The 23,345-nt window shown below is 37.4% G+C and overlaps 1 protein-coding gene across 1 annotated transcript; it reads right to left on the bottom strand.

The window, feature by feature from the left end:
* Positions 1–394: 394 nt before the first annotated feature.
* Positions 395–20,805, bottom strand: LOC144442387 (nuclear cap-binding protein subunit 2-like). The gene is made up of 5 exons (XM_078131721.1): positions 20,743–20,805; positions 11,353–11,534; positions 6,520–6,658; positions 2,909–3,015; positions 395–535 (listed from the first exon to the last, which is right to left on the bottom strand). Exons 1-5 carry the CDS (start codon positions 20,803–20,805, stop codon positions 520–522), a joined length of 507 nt encoding a protein of 168 aa, XP_077987847.1. The 3' UTR covers positions 395–519.
* Positions 20,806–23,345: the final 2,540 nt, after the last annotated feature.

The raw sequence follows: 23,345 nt of genomic DNA, 5'->3' as shown, positions 1-23,345 counted from the left end.
CAATAAGACTGTCCTTGATGATCATTTCATGATAGCCACTACTAGTATTGAGGTACTTGACTGACTGACAATAAGACTGTCCTTGATGATCATTTCATGATAGCCACTACTAGTATTGGGGTATTTGACTGACTGACAATAAGACTGTCCTTGATGATCATTTCATGATAGCCACTACTAGTATTGAGGTATTTGACTGACTGACAATAAGACTGTCCTTGATGATCATTTCATGATAGCCACTACTAGTATTGGGGTACTTGACTGACAGACAATAAGACTGTCCTTGATGATCATTTCATGATAGCCACTACTAGTATTGGGGTACTTGACTGACAGACAATAAGACTGTCCTTGATGATCATTTCATGGTAGCCACTACTAGTATTGGGGTATTTGACTGACAGACAATAAGACTGTCCTTGATATAAAAATAAAAGGGACCCTAACACAAACATACAATTACATCGATCAATACAAAAAAATAATGATAGTATAAAATAATCTTCAGATTGTCCTTTACTTGCCCCAGTTCCTGCAAACAAAGTGAGATGTTGTAAGTACTCATTGCTCAATGCCATTGCTGTGTGATTGGAAATTATCGGCCACTTTAGTAGTATCCATTGTTATGTGACACAAACATAAAATTGGAATTCATACACAATGTAAATGTAGTCCTTGTATTTATGGTTTATCCTGTTAATAATAATAATAATAATAATAATAATAATAATAATAATAATAATAATAATAATTTATTGTTTAAAGACCACTACACAAACATGTCTCAGCGGTCTGAACATTACAAGATAAGAAAGACTAGCAAAAGAGCAACAACAATAAAAATCTAGTATAAGAACACAATGAATAATTTAAAAGTGTCTCTAAAAACAAAATCGGATTTAAAAATTAGCAATATATAATACATATCAATATCCCATAATATAAGTAGAAGGCTTATATAACCACTCACTATCCTAGAGGGTGTGTATAATATAAGTAGAAGACTTATGTAACCACTCACTATCCTAGAGGGTGTGTATAATATAAGTAGAAGGCTTATATAACCACTCACTTTCCTAGAGGGTGTGTATAATATAAGTAGAAGACTTATGTAACCACTCACTATCCTAGAGGGTGTGTATAATATAAGTAGAAGGCTTATGTAACCACTCACTATCCTAGAGGGTGTGTATAATATAAGTAGAAGACTTATGTAACCACTCACTATCCTAGAGGGTGTGTATAATATAAGTAGAAGGCTTATATAACCACTCACTATCCTAGAGGGTGTGTATAATATAAGTAGAAGACTTATGTAACCACTCACTATCCTAGAGGGTGTGTATAATATAAGTAGAAGGCTTATGTAACCACTCACTATCCTAGAGGGTGTGTATAATATAAGTAGAAGACTTATGTAACCACTCACTATCCTAGAGGGTGTGTATAATATAAGTAGAAGGCTTATATAACCACTCACTTTCCTAGAGGGTGTGTATAATATAAGTAGAAGGCTTATGTAACCACTCACTATCCTAGAGGGTGTGTATAATATAAGTAGAAGACTTATGTAACCACTCACTATCCTAGAGGGTGTGTATAATATAAGTAGAAGGCTTATATAACCACTCACTATCCTAGAGGGTGTGTATAATATAAGTAGAAGGCTTATGTAACCACTCACTATCCTAGAGGGTGTGTATAATATAAGTAGAAGACTTATGTAACCACTCACTATCCTAGAGGGTGTGTATAATATAAGTAGAAGGCTTATATAACCACTCACTTTCCTAGAGGGTGTGTATAATATAAGTAGAAGACTTATGTAACCACTCACTATCCTAGAGGGTGTGTATAATATAAGTAGAAGACTTATGTAACCACTCACTATCCTAGAGGGTGTGTATAATATAAGTAGAAGGCTTATGTAACCACTCACTATCCTAGAGGGTGTGTATAATATAAGTAGAAGGCTTATGTAACCACTCACTATCCTAGAGGGTGTGTATAATATAAGTAGAAGGCTTATGTAACCACTCACTATCCTAGAGGGTGTGTATAATATAAGTAGAAGACTTATGTAACCACTCACTATCCTAGAGGGTGTGTATAATATAAGTAGAAGGCTTATATAACCACTCACTTTCCTAGAGGGTGTGTATAATATAAGTAGAAGGCTTATATAACCACTCACTATCCTAGAGGGTGTGTATAATATAAGTAGAAGACTTATGTAACCACTCACTATCCTAGAGGGTGTGTATAATATAAGTAGAAGACTTATGTAACCACTCACTATCCTAGAGGGTGTGTATAATTAATATAAGTAGAAGACTTATGTAACCACTCACTATCCTAGAGGGTGTGTATAATATAAGTAGAAGACTTATGTAACCACTCACTATCCTAGAGGGTGTGTATAATATAAGTAGAAGGCTTATGTAACCACTCACTATCCTAGAGGGTGTGTATAATATAAGTAGAAGGCTTATGTAACCACTCACTATCCTAGAGGGTGTGTATAATATAAGTAGAAGGCTTATATAACCACTCAGTATCTTTACTGCTAAATATATTTGGACACAGTTTCTTATTTTTGTGTTCTTTTTTGACACATCTCAACTTAAATTATTTCCCATAAATATTTTTGGGAGCACTTTTCTGTGTACACCTTTATCAATTTTATTTCAACTGGCATCATGCAAACAATATTTGTTATGATTTACTGTAATATCAATATTGTTATTAACATTAACAAGTTAGATAATTTACCAAAAGAATCAATAATGTTGTGTAAAAATATGACATATATAAAATGATGTATTACATATGCATGGATGGCCAGACAGATGGCACCCATTGTAATAGTCCCCACACTGGGGGGGACTAAATAAATGTTACTTACCCCCATAAATGCACTGATTCGCCCCCTGCTGTTTGTTGCTGTCTCATTGCTGCCTTACCATAGCCACCTCTTCCACTGTCGTAGTCCGTCCTGTATTCATCTCGTACCTGACAGTAATGTACACAAGTCAGACATGTTAAATCATTGCACAAAATAAAGCTAGTACACAACTGTGAATGTACAATCAAGGGATGTAGAAAATGTTGGTGGCAGAAAGAAAAACATGTTTTGATAGGCAAAATTTGGTGTGCAAAGTATGTGGCAGCCACTTTACAGTCACATGGGTAATACTGTACCGGTAGATGTTGGAGGGGGTTTCCTCTCCTCTTTTGGACTTTTTTAATTCTGAGGGGTGTTTCCTCTGCTGTCATTATTTTTGCAAAATTTTGTAATTGCATGGTTGCTATCAAAGAAATAAAAGTAAGGAAATTCAACATAACTTTGATCTTGGGGGGTGGGGGGTAATGTTTATACAATCAAATTACAATAGTTTGTAAACTTTAAATTTTCAAATTTATTTCTTTTTTAAAGCACCTTTTCTAATCATTAATATTCATAATAAAAATAGATTTAAAAGCATGGTAAAATAATCAAACACACTGAGCTAAAAAACCCAAACTGATTACAATGATTACAAAAGGCTAAAATGACAACTTAGTAAAAGGTACATGGTAATCCATGCATACAGTTTATAATATTGTGTAAGGTTGATAACTGGTCTTTCTACTGCGCATCTTTACTGTGCACGTAAAACAGTTTTCTAATCTAGTGTAGAGACTAGTATGCACTCACTTGTGGCGTGCACATACAAATGTATATACCAGTACTTCCCTGCTTGTGGGCTGTATGCACTTACAAATATAATATTTTCTAGCGGTTCGTAGTAAAGCGTGAAAATATTGTTGTGTCGGATCGAGAAATGTAGCAATTGTTGTAGTCTAGGTGAGGCGGGAAATGTATCAGAATGAAGGAGTCATGGGTAACGTGACGTCAATGGTATTGCGGGAATTTTAGGACCAACGATTGGTCAGAAGTTCCAAGTGTAGTGATGTGATTGGACAAGGCTGTTGAAGCCGTGTGTGACCTGGAGTTGCTGCATGAGGCAGAACCATTCCAGGCTTGCATGTTTGAGGACTAGGGCCGTAACCTTAACTCACCCCCCCCCCCCCACCCTAAAGTTACTCAGATTGTGTTTTACATGCTTTTTTCTGTTTTGCAGGGGAATTCTTTAATAGTTTCCAAAGTCTGTTTTGCCTTTGTAAATGGGCTAACTATATTTTTGGGTACCTTAATGGTAAAGTGTGTATATACATGTGATATTAGCGGAATAATCAAATTGAACACTTACGCTTTTTCCAGAGATTTTTCTCCTCAAAGAACACTACAATTGCATGGGGTTTTTCTGCTCTGTTTTTTTAGGGCGAAGTGTGTCGATTTAGTGAGGAATGATTTGTCTCATTGTTTTCTTGATTTGTCAAGAATCTGTAGCTTGTTTCCTAGTCCAGAATAAAACATACAGGCGTCCTCCCCAGAATAAAACATACAGGCGTCCTCCTATATTTTTGGTCATGTGTATGAACTTGAGTGTTTTGGAATGAGAGTGTAGACAAAACTGGTTTCACATACCACTGTCTGACATTCACTATTGTTTTAGCCTACAGCCTTCCTGAAGGAAAATGGTCTGTAAAGGGACTGCTTTAGTTGTTGCAGTGCTGGTATGGATTTATAGATCAATTTATGACAGCGAGTTCACCCTAACATTTTTTTCCGACCTGGCCAGTCAAGGAGAATGATACACCGATCACCGTGTATTAAGCTCAGCATACAGTGTATGGACATAGCAATTGCAGTTTTGGGACTGAAAAATCAGTAATTGTGGGTTAGAATTATTGTGTTTTGATTCAATGTATTGTGGGGGTATGATTAGGAAGTTTCAGATATCAGGATCTAAATCTCTCTTTTTACCTCGGAAAGGCTATATTCTTGGCTCGGACACTATACATGTAATATTAGTAGAATTCTCCCCAATGCTCCCAATGTTTACAAAGTTGACGACTCCAACTTTCAAATGATCTGAAAGTTAGTGAGACACCTGTACGTTAAATTGTAGAACCTGATGTTCTTGCCAAGAAGTTGGAGAGGCGTAGTGATTGTGGATTAAAATTGACTCTTACAAACTATGTAACAGAGACTTAAAGTTAAACTTGGGCTCACTAGTCAATTTTATGTAGTGGGACAGGAGTGCGGTACTCTGATCTGAACATAGTTCCCACGGTACAGCAAAAGTCCCACCAACAAAACCCTTAGTAACAGATGTGCATGCAGAAAAAAAATGAATGTGATCAAAGGCTAATTCATGATGTTAATTCTAAAACTGCTATAGGCAAGACGAGAACATATTTATGTGCAAGTTTCATATTAAAAGCATACCATTCCAATGCAAGGGCAATGATTTTGTTCAGAAATGGAGGACTTTAATCCTTCCTACCTCCAAAGTACAAAACACATTTATTATGTGTGATTTAAAAGGCATCATTTGGCATGTAACTCCTTTGCCCCGTTAGATCTTGTATCCTTATATAAACCATAACCATATTGGAGTCATAATATTACAACTATATGAAGCCATAATTCTTGTGATCATTTGCTCATGTATTGAAATGTAGTCAAATTTTCCTAGCTGCATGAGCAACTTTACTAATAAAATACCGCCAACTGTAGTTTTTAAAAATGTTTATCCATATGCTAGTCCATGCTAACAATAGGTGTTCATTTGCTGAATGACTATCCAGTTGCCTATCCAACCATGTTGCTATTTTTGCGATATACACTTGTGTATGAATTCCTGATGCAATATTCATTTCTCTATTAATCCTCTTATCTTTGCAATATACGTGATCATTTGGCTGTTGCTATGGGCGTGGTCTTGTTGCCAGGCACATTTGCATACATTTTTTGAATGTTTATTCATTTTTCTTTCACTTCCTGTTATCTTTGCAATATACGTGATTATTTGGCTGTTGCTATGGGCGTGGTCTTGTTGCTAAATTTACATATATATTTTTTGAATGTTTATTCAATTGTCTATTAATCCCTGCTGTTATCTTTGTGAAATACACGACCATTTGGCTGTTGCTATGGGCGTGGTCAATGGTGTGGCAACATCAGCATTCCAGAGACATTCACAAGTCCACATGTACCAAATTTATTACAAAAATCACCCGCTGCTCATTATTATCATGGTTATTCAGAGAGGAATCAAGACGTTAATTGTCTGCATTCAAATCTGACAATAACCCCAACAAACTTAGGGGGCCTTTAAACCGCCATTCTGGTTTAAGATATAGCCTTATTTCTGAAAACTATTAATTACATAATCACTCATTAATATTCATGGGTGTTAAACCAAAACCTAGTCAATTCTTGCCAATACCCTAAAGAACACATGCACCAAATTTGAACTGAGCCAGCCATTTGTGAGAAAATGTTGACACAGACAGACAGACAGATACACACACACACACACATTTCATTTCAAATATATAACTTCCCTTATGGAAGGTAAAAATGTTGAATATGGAAGAGAACAGTGTTTGGTACATTGTACATACCTGACCACCACTCTTTCCTCTACCAAACTGTCGTCCTTCTATGAAACCAGCATCCCAGTCTGTTCTGATAATTCTATCATCCAACCTTGTACCATTGATAAACCTCATTGCATTTTCGCCATCTAACCTTGTATAGTATCTATATGGCCAGTAAAGGTTATTTCATTCAAATGTAAATCTACATCTATTTGTAACAATCATCACCATTTGATTTATTGAAGAAAATAAGTAAAGAAGAAAGTTGACAGTTCACAGGGACCTCCCAACTGTAACTGGAATGATATTAATATTCATTAGATAATTAATATTCATGATATGATTAGCATAACAATGAATAGTAATGAAGAGAAACAAAGGGGTACTATATACTAGTATATGACTTTCACACGTGTATAACCACAGGTGTCTACAGAATGAACTCAGACCAGCTTTGAATATCTTTTCAGTTCAGTTCAGTTCGGTTGAGGGATAAGGTATCCGTGGATAATAAGAATCCCTTTAGTTCATCATGCGTGTCGGCAGAGCATCATATTCATTCTTAAGTGAATTAACATTTGGTGCTTTGTGTTCATGAAGCCTATTTCGTAACTCTTGAACAAGTTTGGTCCCTCGATGGTGTACCTTTTCTAGTATTGCTATATCCTTTTATAGCCATGATGACCAGGCTTATATAACAAACTCTAGTCTAGGACATACCAGTTGTTTATATAATCAATTAATGATATCTGTAGATTTGTGAGTAATAGATCTTTTAATGATACCTAACATGTTGTTTGCTTTCTTTGCTGACTGGATGCACTGTATGGATGGTTTGAGACTAGAGTGGAGTGTTACCCCAAGGTCCTTCCCTTCTTCTTTACGTTGAAGTGGTGGTGTTATTCATTTTGTATACAGTTCATGGATTATTTTGTCCGATATGCATAGATTTACATTTGGCAACATTGAAACACATCTGCCAATCTTGGGACCATTTATTTAGCCTGTCCAGTTCTTCTTGTAATGTCTAGTAATCTTCCTGCTCGTTATTTTAAAGTGCCATTCTCTTCAGATGTGTTAACTTCAATCAATCAATCAATCAATCAAATGAATTTGTATAGCGCCAAAATCAAATACGACATAATGTTCTATGGCATTGAACAGGAACAATAGTAGATCAAGGCAAAAAGTGAGAGAAAGCTCTTGATGTCCTTCTTGAATTTATTGACAGTTGACGAAGAACGAAGTTCAAGTGGTATACTGTTCCATAAGACTGACGTTGCTCACGAGAATGCACTCTCACCACAAACTTTGTGAGTAAAACTGCAGTACACCTTTCACATGTACGGCAACGTTTTTGTTCCAAAAGGTATCTTAATTATAATTATTCTCATATAACTTTGTATTACAACGGTGTACATGAAGTAGACTTTTGTTGTTTGAGTGAAGTGAACGAGTTGCGAGTTTACTATTAATCAAGGCAGTGTTTTACGGCAACGTTCTTAACGAGCCTCCCACAGGCCGTGGATGCATTCATATACTATATCGCATATAAGGCATAGCTAATTTATTTGTTTTGTACGTAAACACTACAACCAATCACATTGCCCCTTCCATTCCACGTGATATATGCTAATACATTGGCAAGAGCCTATGTACGTACACTGAAAACTGACTTGGCCAAGTTGGGTTCTTGTAGCTGAAATTTTATTTTTGCCATCCTACAGACAAGATTGGATTGATGCATGTATGAACATAAAATAATGATCTAGAAATCTTGCCTCGAAGTGTAAAGCAGGGTTTGTGACAGCATGGATTTGTTATACCGTCAGACCGGGCGTCCGATACAATCATGAGTTTTTAACAAGTACCGAAGTAGGTTATAACGTGGATTATCTCAATAGGGCCATGGTTACAACAAGCCAAGATTGGCTGATTCAAGCAAGTTCACTCAACTTGTAGTTATTGAAGTGTTGTTTACCATGCGTACTCTTGATTTTACAAGGAACTGAACCTGTGCTGAACGCTAATTAAGTACGGCCTTTTAGCACAGTGTCTTCGGGCGCACGAGTTAGAACGCCGGGATGACTGCATTCATCACCTGTACTAGCACAGTACCCGTTTATCAGCCCTTAATGTAAATGTTCAACAAATCTTTCCCTGTTCTTACTTTATACTCTCTAACCCCATCAAATATTGGTTATCCTAGTAGATTTAAATGAGACTAGTAACTTTTACTCGGGTCATTTGAATCGCTCGTTCACATTCACTCAGTGCATGCATCTGTACAACGGTTGCTGTTCACGCTAGCTAGCTAGCTGTGTTGGACTCATCGTCGCTAACCACGGCTTCTTTTACTATAGCATCAAAAATTGCAGTGTGAAAGTCCCCAATTATAGTTTTTAGGACTTCTTTTTGGGAAAGTTGTATGTGTGAGTATTCTGTAGTTTTTCTGCATTGCCGCCAACTTTGCAGCAGTTGCAATAATTCGCCATAACATGAGGCCATTGTTATCTGAAACGCATGCTTTGAGAGACTGACTTTGATTGGGCAGATTATCATGATGTCATTGATTATGAATATGTATTACGTATACGTAAGATAACTCTTTGACAGCCGTAAGATGCCAGAGTACTTATTTCAAAATGTAGTGGGAGAAATAATAACTCTGGTTTGCGAGAATGATACAGAAGGGCATTGCAGTAGTCAAGTTTTGATGATATAAGCACATGAACAAGTTTCTGGCAAACTTCTTTTATAAGATACTGGTGTATGCGACCTATTGTTCAGAGGTGAAAATGAACTGATCTACATGTCAAAGAGATGTGCTTCTTGAGATTATAACGATCATCAAATGTTACACCAATGTTATGTGCTGAATCCACTAACACGATCCAATGTTGATGTGGTTGATGGGACAAGGAAGTCTGTTGAACTGAGACCTTATACGGAGGACCTCAGTTTTGCCATCATTTAGCTGTAGTTTATTTTGGGTCAGCTTTCCAAGTGATGATATGTCTAGACAGAATAAGAGTGACCCAAGCACAGAGCCTTGCAAATGTTGGGTTTCTGATAGTATACCCTGTACCAATATGGACTGTTGTCTGTCTTTGAAGAGAACCACTAACTTACTAAGGTGAAGAGCCTGTAATACCAAGCTTGGATAATCTTGAAATTAGTACATCATGATCTACATGTATGGTATCAAAGGCAGCCGACAGATGTAAGAGGACCAATAGGACACCTTTTCCTGAGTCTAGAGCCATGCAAATATCATTGTTGACGTTGAGGTTGACAAGTGCTGTCTTGGTACTACATCTCTATGATACATGTATTTCCTATTATCTGATTGAAAAAGTTTTAGTAATCTGTTGGACAAATAAATATGTATTGAGTTAAGCAGCTACCACTTTCTCAAGTACCTTTGATAGGAAGGGCAAGTTTGAAATGGGTCTGTAGTTCTTGTACATGTCAGAATCGAGTCATGACTTCTTGAGAATGGCACACTCAGTGTTCTCCCCAGGATTTGTTGATAGGACATAGACTCATTAGCATACATTTACATGACAAAATAATAATATTCCTGAACTTAATGATAAAATCAAAGTACATCATAATATCAAACAAGCAGTACATGTGTCCAAAGGAAAATTGAAGGCCAATTTATTACTACAAATTATTAGCACCAATAAGAAAGTCATAAATACTGACGGCGAGTATACATTGAAAACAACAACAGAGTGACAGATGAACAATGTCAATGCGTATAGTGACAGTGCATTTCAGTAAGATGTGTGCTGTATGATGCTATGGCAGAAGAGAGGTCTGTTGGCAGTGACGTGAGATCTGGGAGAGAAAAAAAATCATTGGTGAAGTCTTCCATTGAGATCATTGAGAATGAGATACATCGAAAGGTTATTTCATGTCTTGAAAGTGAAGGTTTACGAAGGAATAGATCGGCATGGACGGAATTGTAAAGGTTTACGAAGGAATAGATCGGCATGGACGGAATTGTGAAGGTTTACGAAGGAATAGATCGGCATGGACGGAATTGTGAAGGTTTACGAAGGAATAGATCGGCATGGACGAAATTGTGAAGGTTTACGAAGGAATAGATCGGCATGGACGGAATTGTGAAGGTTTACGAAGGAATAGATCGGCATGGACGGAATTGTGAAGGTTTACGAAGGAATAGATCGGCATGGACGGAATTGTGATCTAAGAGTCTGGTGAAACCGATGAAAGTATTATTGATATTTGTTGGAGAATTAGACATAATTAGATCCAGTGTGTGTCCTTTAATGTGAGAATTGAGAAACTGATAATTTTTTTAACGGAAGGTGGTGGTCGATATACGATTAAGATCTTTAAAGAGATTCCTTGGTGAAGCATTGTACAAATGTTGCTTCAATTGCTTCAAATGACTTAACAGATTGGATTGGTTTCCAGGACCACAGCTTCAATAATGCATTTGTGTATAATGGCTAATCCACCACAAGTTGTTTCCCCTGGAGGTAGATGTTTGTAAACATAGCCAAACGGAGTACGTTCAGCAACTATGTCCTCATCACCTGCCTCCTTCAGCCAAGTTTCTGTTAATGTGAGAATGTCAACTTACATTTCTACACATATTGTTAATGGAAGATGTGATAATTAGTTATGCACTTACATGTAGTAGTCCAAGAACAATAGAATGTTTTGTAGTAGACAGCAGTTTTTTGTGTCAGCTACTTTAGATGAATGCCAGATGGGCTGTCCACTGTAGGGATGGCCCTGGGTTTGAAATAAGTGAGCAAAGACAACTGATTTAGCCATACATGTACAAATGTAAGCTGTCTATTTGTGGTCAAAGGATACTCAACAAAGCAAAATCCACAAGGAGTCTTCTTTACTTTATCAAGTCCCATGATGATACGTTTTAAATCTCCACCTTTCAGAAAAAGTTCATGAATTTGTTCTTCTGTTGTATAAAAAGACAAATTGCCAACATACAAAGTACAGCTGTTTTTCAAAAGCTTTTCTTGTGTGCCAAGTGTTCCCTGTAACAAATTAATAAGAAAATGACACTTGATTAGGTTATGCAATGGCAACATCATACCCTGGTACTTCTATGAAACAACTTATCATACAATTTTCAAATTACTTTGATTTAGCATCATTCTACAAATGTTGACACAATTTTAGGCCTTGTTGACAGATTGTTAGATTTCGTAACTCCATGTACACATACATGTACAATGTATGTAATGTAAGTCATCTCATCTACAAAATGTAATTATGACAGTCAAAATACATACATGTATGTGTCGCCAACAGTTTTGCCAAATCAAATTTTTTTTTTGTAGCCAGCTAGAATTTTTATTCACATTTGGCGACTTGGCAAGTGGGAGTCCTACAGAACAGAGTGGCTATCACCACCCCAGGTTGCAGTAGCAGATTCACCATTACCAACTTGCTTTGTACAATGTACATTGTATACATGTATCTCATCAAATAGTGCCTTCAGTATTTTTTCATCTTAATACTACATAATAGCATTGACTTACATGTACCATTGTAGACATAAATGTACAATGTACATGTACCAGTATATTGACAACACTTTCAAGACTTTTCAATTTGATAGATTCTATCTAACCGGGCACATGCAATGACCCTTGACAATCAGAAGAAGTCCTGTCAATGCAGCAATACAACTGTACATGTACTTCATCAGGGTAGACTAATGTACATGAATTTCAAGGTCCTTACATATATTTTATCATGGTTTGAAGCTTTTGCCACAAGATATACATTTTGTACACAAATGTAATAATTGTTACCAAATAACCAACCACAGTGGTCAAACATTCATAGGTCTTGTCAAGAGCTGGTTGTCCAGAAATAGCTGATGACAATGCTGTAAGTGTAACCATAGACCCCTTTCACGTAGGGTCTTATGGAGTACATGTAACAATTCAAATGAAATATCATAAGGGACATTCACTGGAAGGGTCTCACATGACACCCATGTGACCACTTTTGGATTATGGGGGTCCGTAGGACCCAAGGTCTGAAAATTTGGGGGTCCCAACTGCAAATCTGGGGGTCATTCACAAAATCAAGAAATTGATGTCTGATAAATGAGGTAATAGGGCAATGGACATCAAAATAAGCACAAACAAAATTTAATTCAATTTAAAATTAATTGAATTGAATTGAATTGGCAAATGAAAAAACAACTACATATTACTTTAAGTCTAGTCTTTATTCAGTCATGATTAGAAATAACAACTCTGTTATGTTCATGTAGTTTACATTCTACCAGCAGCTCCTGGAACAAACTTTTTGGCTGTGATCTTAGGAAATACAAATCATCAATGACAGGGCCAACCAGTATAATAAATTAACCTGCTGTTCAGTCTTAGATGATTCAGTCTATTTTTCCCCCTTTTGCTATACCTCCTCAACATATTTTGCATTGATACCAATTTTCTTGTGTACTGTTATGACTTATGCCATGAGTTTCATCAAGTATTAGTACCAACACAGTCAACTCCATGTATCTGGTCAATAAGAATTTTGATAGTACCTAGTACCTTTTCAATGCATTCGAACTCCATGACAATCTTGGGTCATTTGTAATACTCAATGTCTAAACAGTTGCATGCATGAAATCAGTAAATACAAAATGTACATCGCAAGGGAGATGCTGTTATATACTAGCTCTGGATGTACGCTACGAGGTTCGACACGCCGAGCCTCGTAGCGTATACATACATCCAGAGCTAGTTTTATATTAGCTATAACGTAATCAGTATGGAGAGTATGTAATTTAGCTGCATATGATTTTAGATTGGCTATGAGCTGGCCGACTTCATGGACAACAATTGAACACCGTTAACGTGACTTCTAGAGTCTTGATTGTCATGTAAGAGTTGAGTTTCAGAAGTTTAATTTGTTCATCCGTACAAGTCAGTGAAGGATTTTTGCTTTCGTTTTCAAACAAATGGGCCTCGTATTACATGACGTTACGGTCTGACATGCAACAAAGTCATTTAAAATGACTGAGCCACCCATTGTTGGACGATCGATCGTTTCTTGGTAGAGCCAGTTACTTCTCACTAGTATTGGCTGGTGATGCTGCTATAGTAGAATCCATGTCAAACAGCCTGCCACCGAAGTAACGGCGGAGATCGGTCTTTCATTTTGGAGCAGTGGCCATATTTAAAGTTGAGAATAATGGTAAAAATTTAACCCAATTAGAAACAAGTTAACAGTTTGCAAAAGTATGTAAACAAACGGGCTATGCTGTATATAGGCATGTTCATATTGCTTTTTCCGTGTTTTTTTTTCTCCGGCGTAAATAGGTGAGAACGATTAGTAAACACTGGGATCAGCTGTATGTGTTCACACATAGAATGTGACACCATTATCCGCCGGCGTAAACGATAAGTTCAACGATAAGTGCATAGTGCGATCACTGTAAACAACATGAGTTGTAGAGATTGCCTTGTGTTTTTTATTGCTGTATACGTTCATGCGTTCGAGAAATAAGCGAAGATGTCTTCTCATGCATGTTAACAATTTCACTCGTCGTCGCGTCGTGATGCCCAGTTTAACTTTCGACAAGCCACGCAACACGCTCGACGTTGACATGTCGACCAACGTGAATTCATGTGTTTTCTATTCATACACATTCTGAATTTAGTCACACCAGTTGTTACCTCTTTCACTGTTGTGGACCATGGGTGTATTACTATTAGCGAGGGACATATGCTCTGTGACGATTGATAACCTTGATTCGAATGGTGTATGGTGACTTCTGCAGCCAACAGGAAGTGATTTCGTTTACAGTCATCGCACTAATTTCCCGGACAGCAACTTAACGACGTTACCAGCATGGGTATAAGAACAACAAAGTGTTTGAGATGTGTAAAGAAATACAGAGTCCTAGGTCACCGTATCACCGTATAAAAAATAGATGTATGCATGCGTTTTCACAAAGTAACCTGCCTAAGAAATTGCCAGTAATTTTTTACCAACTCATTTTGACGGTCACTTGCAAGTAATTTATACGTCGCATTGTAGACTAAATATTCTGATTGACAATGTCAGGATTGATGTACTCTGGCTCCGAATGTATCAAAGCATACAGATAGACAACGTTGTTGACATTAATTTTGATTGACACTTCCATTAGATAGCAATGGATGACCGCTCACATGAGCAGTGTACACCATTTGACAGAACCATTGTTCTTGTACATGACTGTCGGCAAGCCTTCGATTTCGACATAATTTTGCCATTTTCTGGTTTTTAAATTTCATTCTCTACTCCCGTTTGCCCCTGACATGCAACGTCTCTTCTCAAATAATGATAGTTTGACATGTCGACATAGTACAGCAGATAGCCTACACCCCGGGAGTAAACGGCAAATAACTAATTTCTTTTCTCTGGCTAGTAAGCCAGGTAGGAGTAATGGAAATGGTGAACAACCCGCTAATAAAAAAATAATATCGCAACGAGACCGCAGGCAAATTCTGCCTTCCGAAATACTTCCACGCAAGGCCTTTTGTTGTTATGACGGCAAATTTGCACTTCCGTATGTGATCTATGCACTGTGTGCATGTCTCTTACTGTACATGTAACAATATCAGTATTTATCAAATCTTGTATCGTCTTTACTTTAATTTATTTGAAGTGAATAATCTTCAGAGGAATACGTGTGGCGTAGACATTCATTGGTAAAAAAGTCAAAAATGATTCACACAATACTCAACTTCCAAACACTTACGGCACTGGTGAAATGACCCAATATATGTTATCAATTTCACTTCGCACATCAGTCGTCTGCTATGAAATATTTCAGTAAACCAAACGAAAAAAAATCCTACCGAACACTAATTGTACGTAATTACGTGATGTTGAGAACTAGCTGCATTTATTTGCAGATTAATTACGTGACACCATCTGACTTGCACATGTAAAACGGGACGGGTTCCCCCAGTCACCCCATTACTTTTCCAAGTACATTCACATTCAGTCTCAGTAAAAACTTCAAGATGGAAATATCGTAAAATTAAAACCCGAGGACAAGTACCTAAAACGTAAGACATCAATAGCAACTTTTACACAAACCATATATTCACAGATACATGTACCTCCAATGCTCACAGCGTTTGAACTTATATGGCTGTGATGCTTGCATGTCGGCCAAAATGTACCGTTAAAACTTATAATCGAGAGTTAATACAAAGGAAATCCACAAAATCTGAAGAGAATATTTATGCAAATTACGGTGCTATCTCGGCAACAACTTCTTTGATAGCAGTTTCCGTAAATACGGTGGCGAAGACATCGTGTGCTAAACATAAGGTATCTTTTCAGATAACGAAAACGTATCTCACACGTGTTAAATTTTGGGCAATACGTACGGTGGTTGAAATAGCAAATTAACGAGTCTTCTCCTAATGATATTTCGCGTAAGTTTGGCTCTGCAATTCGACGGTTAGGAAAACCTAAAAGTAGCAACATTTTGAAATGGCGTTTTCAGTGTGACCTCGGCCATTTGCGTTACCGTTGGAGAAATTGTAGCGATTGCTTCCAGTCAAACATCGGAACGGAAAAAGGTACAAAAACAGAGGAAAGAACCCCAAAATCACAGTACACGCTACAGTTATTGCAGTTAGTATAAGACATAGTTTGAGTAAACCACGTAAACGTTACATGGGAGGCTGATTCATTGAAGGGATGATGTGGTGTGGTACATCAATAATAATAATAACAATATATATGATTCGTTACCGACTTCAATGTATTTTTTTTATATGATTGGTGGTTCTGAAGAAAGATTAGCAAGCTTACCAAAGTGTGATAGTAAAGATGAGTGTATAAATACAAACATGTTTATGCCAACTTATAACCAGTACATGAAATGGTTTCTTCCGGACAAAGTTTTATGACATCACCCATGGTGCTACACACCACTGTTCTAATAAACAAGAAAGGCCTAAGTACGCGGCGACATCAGTTTACAATACAAACATGTGGCTCGGTAATTGTCGATCGTACGAACTCTCAATATTGCGCACTAATTAGCTGGCAACATCGGTAATTTGCTGTCCGGGGAAATTAGTGCGATGACTGTAATACACCGATTGAGGGCGCTTACACCGGCGTAAAGTGTTCACACCTACAACTTAGTACGAGCTAATCCTTACCTCCGGAGGATCTGCGGAGCTGAATCAACCAAAACCTCCGCAGTAAAATAATCCACAGATTCTCCGGAGTCGACCATTCACACACGCAAATTACCTCCGGAGTTAATTTAAGACACTGATTCTCCGGAGAATAGGTCCTAGTGTGAACGTAGTATATATCTTCTTATTGCTGTAAACGGTGACGTCCTTATGAATAAATAATGAGATTCCGGAGTGTTCCATTTCAAATCAGGGAATTCTGATGTAGTTAGTAATGAGATGCGAGCACATTAAAACGGAGGGGGATATTAACTACGACAAAATTCCTGCATCCCAGAGGACGCAGTGGTAATTTTATCAGGGTCCTAAGTCCATAATTATGCGTAATGTAAAAACCCTGCTGTATGCTTCCAGTTGTTATAGAGTCACTGTGAGTGTAAAACGAAAATAAACGTTGGTACTCGACAACTCAAATTTTATTGAATTTCCAGGTTTTTCCTGTCAATCGTTTTAACACAAAAGGCTGTTTTTATGTAAAAAATGTATTCCCATTAATTTTTGTTATGAATTTTAAGTTTTTCAGAAAAGCACCCTAAGCCCCATGAAGTACATGTACATTGTATACTAGTACATTGTACAATGTATGTATAAAGTATCGCTACTTTTTGTTGGGTTTTCAAGATGGCGATGTGGTATATGTGATTGAGGATCGATGATAGGGCTGAGTGACAACAGCAAGTTTTAATCTTTTGTGTAGACTGTCGACAGTCGCTCGCGCCTTTTTTCCTCAGTTTTATCTAAACTCCGATCCGGCGCAACACTAGTCTAATCGCAAACTGATATCGAGGGCCGATGGCCCGAGCGACTGTTGTCCCTTGCCGCATCTCCCTTGCTATTACTTATTCATGATGTGACGTCATTTAATGGGGCGTTTCTCTATATATCGTATGATTTGCATACAGTTCAATGTAAGGTCACTCAACATTCAACACACGTAAACTACAGCGGAAACTTGTCTTCGTAAATGCATTTTGATGGTCATAAACAAGTACTTTTTGCTTTCCTATCTTTCTTTGTTAAAGCTTGAAACCGCGCATACGTTTTTTTAAGATTAGTAAATGACGTCGTTGACGACCTCGACGCCCGATACACTGTCATGCTGCACTAGTCTATTGCCTTTTGTTTAGCAGCTAGCTGTTATAGTGGTAAATTAGGTAATGATAGCGAGAGAGTGCTACGGAAGTCGGTGTACCAACTCCGACCGACACTCCAGTCAAGCAATAGATGTTTTGGACACCCTTTTTACCTTCCCTCGACTGCAGCTAGCATATTATATAGTAATAAAATTCATGTATAAAATGTGTGATAGTGAGGCGTAGATAATATTCAAATGTGCAAATGGTAGACGTTCTACCTGAAACAAAGACAGAAAAGTGCCTCCATATTTACCACGGCACGGAGATCGTGCTCCGATCCGACACGTCTTCAACTAGTGCCTCCTCAGAGTACTGAGTCTATATATACCTAAAGCTATTGCACCCCATTATTTCAGATTCCGATTGAGGAGTCAATTTACGTAATCTTTATATGATATGACAGTTTGTTGTGCCTTTTCCTTGATGTTTTCTTTTTATGTGATTTTTGTTGTTGATGTGGGGGGAGGGGTGAAACTTTGGGTCGGCCGGATAATGAAAAACAGAAGAAAAAAAATAGGGTGACCCCAATAAATTGAAGTACGTCAGACAACAATTTATTAGCATTTCATGGTCATCTGATTTGTTAAATTTTACAGTTGAAGAAAGATCAGTACAGGCAATCACGAGTAAAAATACCCAATACCATACCGAACTTCAGACTCGACTCCTTTACTTAGTTGAAGTTTTTGCTACACTGTGAACATTTTATTGTTACATATTCCAACAATGCGAATCTCGTTGTATTCAAAATTGAATTTGAAACCATTTTCAAAAGAAATGCGATACTATTACTGTATGATACAAAATAGAGACAATATAAACTCGTAGTTTATATATTTCCAGGTAGTTTGTATTTTACAAATACTGTGTTGTAAATTAGAACAATGCTCATTAATGGATAATCGTAGAGCAACTCTTCTTCTTTCGACATATGGCACACTTTCTACTTTATTGGCCATTGAAAATATCATTGAAATTTTATGATAGTCAATGCCACGATCGTACGTACAGAGACTACAGACGTGACACTGACAGAAGTTCTATCTATCAGCACTTCATAGCAATGGATCGCGTACACCAAGGGTGGTTGTGTATATCAATGGATGTGAAATGATGGTAAAACCACAGACAAGTTGTCTGTGGTACAAAGTACTAACAATAGTAACATGTTATAAACTGTGCAGTCAGAGTTTAGAACAGTACGTCAGTCTGAACTTGCAGTCATGATGAGTTTTAAAGATGTCAATTATCGTCACCGAAGATCAGAGAGAGGCGGTCGAGGCGTTGTTCGGCGTAACTTTTCTGACGTCTGACCGAAAGTAATTTCGAGAAATGTACCTCAGATTTCTATTCTTATTGAAGACACATGCAGTAATTACATACGTCATATATTCATAATGACTAGGTCACATTATGGCATGGTAGGTAGATATGTCAATGGTCGGAACACGTGCATAACTGCAGTTTAGCAGGAGCCATCGCTAAGTTGTTACCACTTCCCTATTTGTTTAGCAAAATTACCACAAATAAAAGGGCCTTCGCCGTTTATATACGGGATTATATTAGCGCTATCATTGTATCAATGGGGACACTACTAGGACAATGGGTGTTGCAGACGTTGTTAGCTGTATCGAGAACGATCGGGGCGAATAGGCTATGGACTTGCCACTTCCTGTCAGTACACTATCGAAAACATCTTTCCCAGAGACATAGGCATCTATAATTATTCTCTGAAAGTCTTTCAAGTGTGAGTATCCAAGTTTCTCCAATGCGTCTCGATGTGTTGACTCGCGATCGCTTGGTGACTACACCATGTTCATTTTGATTGACAAGCCTTATGAACTATGACCTGAATGTCGAATAGTCTACAAACTGAATGTCCCTATTGTTATCGCATGAGGGCGCGGCAAGGGACAACAGTCGCTCGGGCCTTCGGCCCTCGACCATTCGGGCCTTCGGCCCTCAGGCCTCAATACCAGTTTGCGATTATACTAGTGTTGCGCCGGATCGGAGTTTAGATAAAACGTAGGAAAAAAAGGCGCGAGCGACTGTCGACAGTCTATCTTTTGTGAAACATTAAAAAAAATTGAACATAGTTCTATGTTCAACACCTGACCTTTACATGTACTAGGACTTAAAAAATTAAGTTGAAGTTGTGATCTTGCTCACCGGATTGTACTGAGCTCTAGGAACAACACATGACGAAAGGTGAATGCGTATTTCCAATGGGTCAGTCAGTCATACTTCAAATATGAGCGCACATGTTGATGTCGACCTGCTGTATTACATTGTACATACATGTACATGTACGTCGGTCGGTCGGCCAACGATACATGACAGTCATGTCAGTTTCACGCTTGCTCACGATTTAGACATTTTTTTGAAAGTTCTGTGTATTCAGGGTACGAAGGCAATCATTTCAAAGGTAACCAGAGCGTGTTTTTCATATCAATACACATCGATTCTGTAAAAATCCTGACCCTGTCACGAGCACGTCTGCTGCGTCCGAGTCTGCTTACAGGCGACGGTCACGAGACACTCCGTAAAAAAATACTACAAATTTCAGCATTTATTACAAATGTTGGTTTTATTAGAAGAAAATCGTTATTTAAAAAGTCTGATTTACGATCCTCGTTTACCATAGGGCCGTGTTACTACGGTTACTTGCGGGGTCATGTACGAAATGGGGACCACGTTCTCCAATAATCGTAATGTCGAACAATGGAAATCCAGGGCCAGGGGGATGATGGTTCACAATCCGCGGTTATTTTTCTGACTTAAAATAAGCTCAAAAGACCTCTAAAATTGACGAGTACGACATGGAGATTGTACACAGTTTTCTAGTGGAAGTGCTAATAAATCATTCTTACCTTAAAATGTTGGTCTCTGTAAGACGACAGCTCGACCATGCGATCACTACTCACCGACTCCATTTTGATTTGTGTGTTTGATATTTCGTTACTCTAGACTATCGCGCTCTCATCGTGAAACTTGTGAAAGAATCAACTTAGATTTAAAAGTAATTTAAAGTAAGAAAACAACAACAACAAATCAATGTAATTTACCCAAACATGCCTAATGGATTTTTTCCCACAGGGGAATAGTTTTTTTTTTCTGAGCAGTCAGACACATGAATTATAGATAGTTACTGCTGAGTATATAAATTAGTCTTGCTGCTATAGACATTCAGGCTTTCTTCTGATATGATAAGTGATAAGCGAACAATGTTCAATTTGATTGCGGAACTTGACAGCGAAAAGTTAATGATTTTTTGTTTCAGTAAATTCGTTCTACCCTTCATCAGTGCGACCAATGCATATGGACGGAGTACACGGAGTACTGCTACTCGTCAGATCAGTAGATGTTTACACACTCGGTGCTCAATATAGTGCAGCTGCTCGTAAGTTTGTTCTCGGATTTGCAATCTACTAATTAGTGATAAAGGTAGGAATTAGGAAAAAACAGTGAGAGGAAACAATATTTAAAAACTTTATTTGAAATATAGAGAAAATAATATTAGAAATCAGGAAAATCACGAGAACAAAATTGATTATCCTTCTTTTTCCCTGTGGTAGGCATGTACACCTAAATTGTCCTTTTTCCTGTGGTAGGCATGTACACCTAAATTCTCTATTAAACATAGCAAAGTACAATAGCAATAATGCCACTATACGAGTGTTATAGACGGGGTTATAGACATTACAATTTTTATGTGAAATGCGAAACTTACATTTAACATAATTTGTGAAGTAGTATTACCTGAAAGGCTATAAATAACTTAAAAATTGACCTAATATTAAAGCCAAAAAAACTCTAGATCTGCTAGGACGAGACCCCTAGGATCCCTCACCCCCAGATGAATGGGAGGTACTCATTCAGCCAACAATCAGATGCATCAAACCTTTCACTGTCATGATGTTATTAAAATTTTCTTGAACACTTTAATCCTATGTATATAGATTCATTGCTAATTTTAGATATTACTGTATTTACAGTTCTGAAAGTATTGCTTAGTACATAGTCTAAAAATTGCCTTAACAGACTGTTAAAGTCTCCCCAATTAGAGGTGGACATATCCGCGTCGCAAGATCTCCCCATACCTGTTACCACAGACATTGAAGAAATGTGCTTTTACCCTCAAGATGCTATGAAACTAAATATTTCATTTCAACTCTATTAGTTGCTAGTTGTATGATGGTTCTGCCTTGTAAAGCTTGAAAAATTATTGCCCGGAAAGGTCTGATGTGAGGTACGGCTTGACAGCCGTAAGAGTTTAATATTTCGAAGTGTAGCGGAAGAAATATAATAGCTCTGGTTTGCGAGAATGTGTAAGCATATCATAGCACACTCACATAGAAATTGAAGCACTAAATGACATAGCTAAAACTGCTGAGCCTGAATTCAAACAGGAGGCTAAGGAGCCACTAACCATCAAACACCTATACTCTGCCCACAACAAGGAGACATTTTTAGGAAGAAATAAAAATAGCGCCAATAGCACTGTAGCACAACTGTAAAGGTTTAATAATGTTTACCCACATACTGATCCATGCTAGGTATAGGTGTTCATTTGCTGAATGATTGTCCAGCTGCCTATCCAACCCTGTTGCTATTTTTGCAATTATATATACGATCATTGGGCTGTTGCTATGGGCGTGGTCATATTGCTAGATATATTTGCATACATTTTTTTGAATGTTCATTCACTTTACTTGTCTATGAATCCCTGATGTTATCTTTGCAATATATGTGATCGTTTGGCTGTTGCTATGGGCGTGGTCTTGTTGCTAGGTATATTTGCATACTTTTTTTGAATGTTTATTCATTTATCTATTAATCCCTGTTGCTTTCTTTGCAATACATGTGATCATTTGGCTGTTATGATGGGCGTGTTCGTGTTGCTAGGCATATTTGCATAAACGTTTTGAATGTTTGTTCAATTGTCTATGAAGCACTGTTGTTATCTTTGTGAAATACACCACTGTTTGGCTATTGCTATGGGCGTGGTCATGGTTGCTAGAGGTATTTGCACACATTCTTTGAATGTTTAGTCACTTGCCTAACAGATGAGGTTGTTATTTAACTATGAAAATATACTGACATTTGGTTGTTGCTAACAGCGTGGTCATGGTTGCTAGGGCCAATTGTGCCAAAATGTTTCGATGAAAATCTGCAGAATAACACTTCTAGAAACATCTCACCAAGTTTTAGTCTCATTGACGGAGTACTTTTTGGGATATAAGTTTTTGACCAAAATTCACATTTTCACCTCTAATTTGCATATAACTGATGAAATCATTATATGCTTAAATATTTCTTCATCAATACACCCCCATTAAATTTCAGCCCAATCTGCTGAGTAATTTTGGAATTAAAGATTTTTGACCAAAAAAGACACATTTTTAGCCCTAATTTGCCGTGAACAGTTCTTAATCTAAACACCCTTAAGAATGTTCCCAACAAATTTCAGGCT

The sequence above is a fragment of the Glandiceps talaboti genome, chromosome 11 (genome assembly GCF_964340395.1).
Source record: "Glandiceps talaboti chromosome 11, keGlaTala1.1, whole genome shotgun sequence".
Lineage (NCBI taxonomy): Eukaryota > Metazoa > Hemichordata > Enteropneusta > Spengelidae > Glandiceps > Glandiceps talaboti.
Note: the sequence above shows the minus strand (reverse complement) of the source record. Positions and strands in the feature narration are given on the sequence as shown.

What these genes read in the sequence shown, in the direction of transcription:
- LOC144442387 (XM_078131721.1), bottom strand. Translation starts at nt 20,805, where the DNA reads ATGGAGTCGGTGAGTAGTGATCGCATGGTCGAGCTGTCGTCTTACAGA. An exon ending in ACAGAGACCAACATTTTAAG is followed by an intron (nt 11,535 to 20,742) that starts GTAAGAATGATT and finishes AATTTGTTACAG; the next exon opens with GGAACACTTGGCACACAAGA. An exon ending in GAGGAAAGAGTGGTGGTCAG is followed by an intron (nt 3,016 to 6,519) that starts GTATGTACAATG and finishes CATTACTGTCAG; the next exon opens with GTACGAGATGAATACAGGAC.